The 4,456-nt window shown below is 40.6% G+C and overlaps 1 protein-coding gene across 1 annotated transcript; it reads right to left on the bottom strand.

The window, feature by feature from the left end:
• Positions 1–506: 506 nt before the first annotated feature.
• LOC144510530 (hemoglobin subunit alpha) lies at positions 507–3,940 on the bottom strand. Its single transcript, XM_078240021.1, has 4 exons — positions 2,388–3,940; positions 1,670–1,973; positions 1,140–1,344; positions 507–865 (listed from the first exon to the last, which is right to left on the bottom strand). Exons 2-4 carry the CDS (start codon positions 1,762–1,764, stop codon positions 740–742), a joined length of 426 nt encoding a protein of 141 aa, XP_078096147.1. The 5' UTR covers positions 1,765–1,973; positions 2,388–3,940; the 3' UTR covers positions 507–739.
• Positions 3,941–4,456: the final 516 nt, after the last annotated feature.

Below are 4,456 nucleotides of genomic sequence, written 5' to 3'. Positions count from 1 at the left end.
TTTAACCCTCAAAGGAATAAATTCCCATGTCGGAGTCGCAATAAAAACAAAATGGCATCTAAAGAATACTGGTCATTTTGATGTTCTAAAACTGTTTAAAATGGAAAGCCTGGCTTGTCCTGAAACCACAAAGTCCTGCCCGAGGTCAACGGATCTTTCCATTGTCCACCCCTCGCCTGCATGGTAAAATTCCAGCCTCTGTCTTTTTCAGTGATGAATGTAACCTTTCTTCCATTCGTCTCTGTGTAAAGACCATAGGATGGAGACTGTCAGACCCTTAGTTCTGATTGGAAGAAGCTCCACTATGAATCTGACTCATCTGCAATTTGCTAATGCAAGGCAGACAATGGCTTTATAATTGCTACAAGTCTTTCTTTCACAGTTTGCTCTTCCACTTAATTGTTGTGTAAATTTCTACTTAGGTGACGGGCTGTATGTGGCAGTATTTCTACGCTTTTTATTCTTAAATGAAGTGTGTTTATGTGAATTATACACAGTAGACTTGGTATCATTTGATGAAAGCAAATTTTATTGATCCTCAGCAAATATCATTTGAAGCAGTTTAACAATTATTAATGGAAAATGCATGATGAAGTATGCAAACTGGATTAAACAGTGCAGGTACAGCAAAATTGTTTGTTTGAGAGATTTATTGTCATGCAGTTTGAGGAAACATGTACACAGAGGTTTCAAGGATGTGAATCAAACTACGTTCTGCTTCAGTTTGCTGGCTGCATTTCTAACGATAACGGGAGCTCAGTTCTTGGCAAATGGCAGAGAGCAACTTGTCGATAGCGCAGTGGGTGGCTGGACAGAAGTCAGCCAGGTGGGTGGCCAAGGTGACTATGATGCATTCTGAAAGCATCTGTAAAAGAAAAAGATCAAAGAAAAATTAATTCATCTCTTTTAGTCAGAGTGACAAATTAAGTGTGACGCAGTGGAATATTGGTCAGAAGGGGGTCCTCCCCAACATTTTAAATGTAAAATGAACACTTTGACTCTTAATTGTGAGCAGGACTACAATCTTTACAGAGTGACATGTCAATTTGAAATGAGCAATCGAAATGTCCAGTTACTGTACTGATAGTCAGAGTTTGTTGCAATGGACACCAGGACAATTCCATCAAATTGATGCATACCGGAAAGTTCTGAGGATCCACCAGAAGCTTTTTGCCATGGATAAGTGCAAGACCCTCCAGGTGAGAATGCAGGTCATCCAAGTGTTCAGCTGCTTTGACCACAGCTCTAATGACCTTTCCGCCATGTACTTGGACCTTTGCACCGGCAGCACTGTAGTCTTTGTAATCGAAGTAAGACTTGGATCCAGGATGAGTTACAAACAACCTTCAGGAACAAAAAGAAGACCATTATTCCATCTTTTGAAACCTCCAACACCAGCCCAACCCCAACCCATCATTCAAATTTGAATATCTAAGGATTATTCTTCAATGCAAAGAGCTTCATTCATGTGGAACACATTGAAATCTCAGGAGGATTCCCATTCATTTGCTTTGAGTTCACCAATCTCACTGCTTTAGAAAGTTGTTGATACTGTGTAGAAAATTTCAATTCTGTTACCGCACAATTCCAGAGAAAATAAATCCAATAATTATCATCACAGATTCTCGTCAGAAATGCTTTGAACAGAATGTAAATGTCATGGAATTACCTGGCCAAAGCTTCAGCACCAAAAGCTTCAGGTGATTTTGCCAGCACCTGGGCGATTTTGCCTATCTTTTGCTTCTCAATCTCAGAGAGTATCATGGCTGCAGCTGTTGTTACTCGTTCAGACTCAAAACCTTCGCGATATCTCTGGGTGTTTTTTCCCCCGTTTTTATTGCATTTCTCCTAGACCCGCCCTCCAATCCCCATTTGTCTGATTGGTTGTTGGTCACGACTCCAACTGTTCTGTTGCAAATGCAATGATAAAGAGCAACGTCGACTGAGGAACCAATCACCTCTTTCATTAGCAACTGTTAACAAAGATAGCCGGTGTTTGAGAAATGTTACCAAGCCACACCTTCTACACATTTCATTTGAAACATGTTTCAATGGTTTAACTAATTGAGTTCATAGAAGAGACGAGTGCAAGTGTGGCATATACTAGAAAGCAGAGAGCTGGAACATTTGAGTTGGTGCTAATTGTGACTTGAATAATTAATTACAATCAGAGAATGTTAAATATTTTGATTACTACCTCAGCAGCAAAGATAATGCTGAGTACCTCTCGACATATTCATTTTTATCTGCTGTTAAAATGGAATATTCTTAACTCACGTGCCTTTAACATAGAATAAGATTCAAAATAGAAAAATATATTACGTATAATATAGTAAATCATAATAGAACAAGATAATATTCCAAATAGAGCAATGTTCTGAACTCACCTGTCTTTTAGTTTGTTGAGAGCCATTCCTTTCACCATCTCCCCAGTTATCGGAGATATTATTATTTATGGGGAATTTACCAATTGCTTCAAACAAAATAGAAACAGCTCTTCAAGCCACATATAGACCAATCCACTGTCCTAAAATGCCATTTTTACTGCTGCATCTAAGTTTACTCTACGTTGATCACTAAATGTTCAATACCACATTATTTCCTTTATTCCTGTTGACATATCCTCTCATTTGATAAACGTGTAAAGCCACAATATTGGAAAATGCTAAATGATCAAAGGGAATCGAAAAGCTTCATGTTAACATTTTGGGTAATGTTCACTCTCTGCCTAACTCTTTCCAAGGAAAGTATCTCAAAATATCAAGAAGCAGGAAAACATCCAACAAATAATGACTAGGAAGAGAATGATGAATTCCCAAGCGGCAACTCGAGCGCAGCTAGCACAGGAGCAACAGAGGATTATTGGGAATGAGCTGGGATGTTGAAGTGTTTCCCCTTTCTGCAAGAGGATATTTGGGAGGAGGTAAATCCTGAATTAGTCAGAAGTGAAATGGGAAAATAGGAATTGTTCGGTGAGAAATGACCAAGGTCCATCTGGTTTCTTTTCTACGAATTTTAGGATGGCTCCCTGTCAATATTCCCCAATTTGTTAAGATTCCGAATAGAATGCCCCCAAATTGTTATGCTCCCAGGTGAGGAGGGAGGAATGGTTCCCCTTCTTTATTCAAGCCTCTCACTTGAACACAGCAAGGTTAATTTAAAAATGATCCTTTCATTTGTGGATACCTTCTTGTAGTTCATGGCCGTGTTTTGCGGGATCTTTTGGTCCCGCTGCTGTCAATGGGTTTTCCCATTGTTCACTGATCCCTTGCTTCCCATTAGAGAAAGTGGAGGCCAAACTCAGGTACCTAGAAGATCGAGGTATTAGAAGCCCCATACAGATTTCAGAGAGAGCTACACCTATTGTCCTCACCCTCAAGCCAGATAAATCAACCTGCAATTGCGGGGATCAGAAGTTATGGCCAAGCAGGTCTCTAAATTAGACAAGTAGGTGATGCCCAGAATTGAGGACTTGCACACCAAACTAGTTGGCAGGTAGATGTTCACCAAGTTGGATATGAGCCTTGCCTATCTTCAACTTGAACTAGATGCGGCATCCCATACATTATGATCAATATACGCATAAGGACATAAGTTCATAAGAACTAGGAACAGGAGTAGGCCATCTGGCCCCTCGAGCTTGCTCCGCCATTCAATAAGATCATGGCTGATCTTTTCGTGGACTCAGCTCCACTTACCTGCCCGCTCACCATAACCCTTAATTCCTTTACTGTTCAAAGATTTATCTTTCCTTGCCTTAAAAACATTCAATGAGGTAGCATCAACTGCTTCACTGGGCAGGGAATTCCACAGATTCACAACTCTTTGGGTGAAGAAGTTCCTCCTCAACTCAGTCCTAAATCTGCTTCCCCTTATTTTGAGGCTATGCCCCCTAGTTCTAGTTTCACCCGCCAGTGGAAACAACTTCCCTGCTTCTATCTTATCTATTCCCTTCATAATCTTATATGTTTCTATAAGATCTCCCCTCATTCTTCTGAATTCCAATGAGTATAGACCCAGTCTACTCAGTCTCTCCTCATAAGCCAACCCTCTCAACTCCAGAATCAACCTAGTGAATCTCCTCTGTACCCCCTCCAGTGCCAGTATATCCTTTCTCAAGTAAGGAGACCAAAACTGTACACAGTACTCCAGGTGTGGCCTCATCAGCACCTTATATAGCTGCAACATAACCTCGCTGTTTTTAAACTCCATCCCTCTAGCACTGAAGGACAAAACTCCATTTGCCTTCTTAACTACCTGCTGCACCTGCAAACCAACTCTTTGAGATTCCTGCACAAGGACACCCAGGTCCCTCTGCACAGCAGCATGCTGCAATTTGTTACCATTTAAATAATAGTCCATTGTGCTGTTATTCCTACCAAAATGGATGACCTCAGATTTACCAACATTGTACTCCATCTGCCAGACCCTCGCCCACTCACTTAAACTATCTATA

The sequence above is a fragment of the Mustelus asterias genome, chromosome 23 (assembly GCF_964213995.1).
Source record: "Mustelus asterias chromosome 23, sMusAst1.hap1.1, whole genome shotgun sequence".
In the NCBI taxonomy this organism is placed as follows: domain Eukaryota; kingdom Metazoa; phylum Chordata; class Chondrichthyes; order Carcharhiniformes; family Triakidae; genus Mustelus; species Mustelus asterias.
This window is presented reverse-complemented; position numbering and strand designations above follow the sequence as displayed.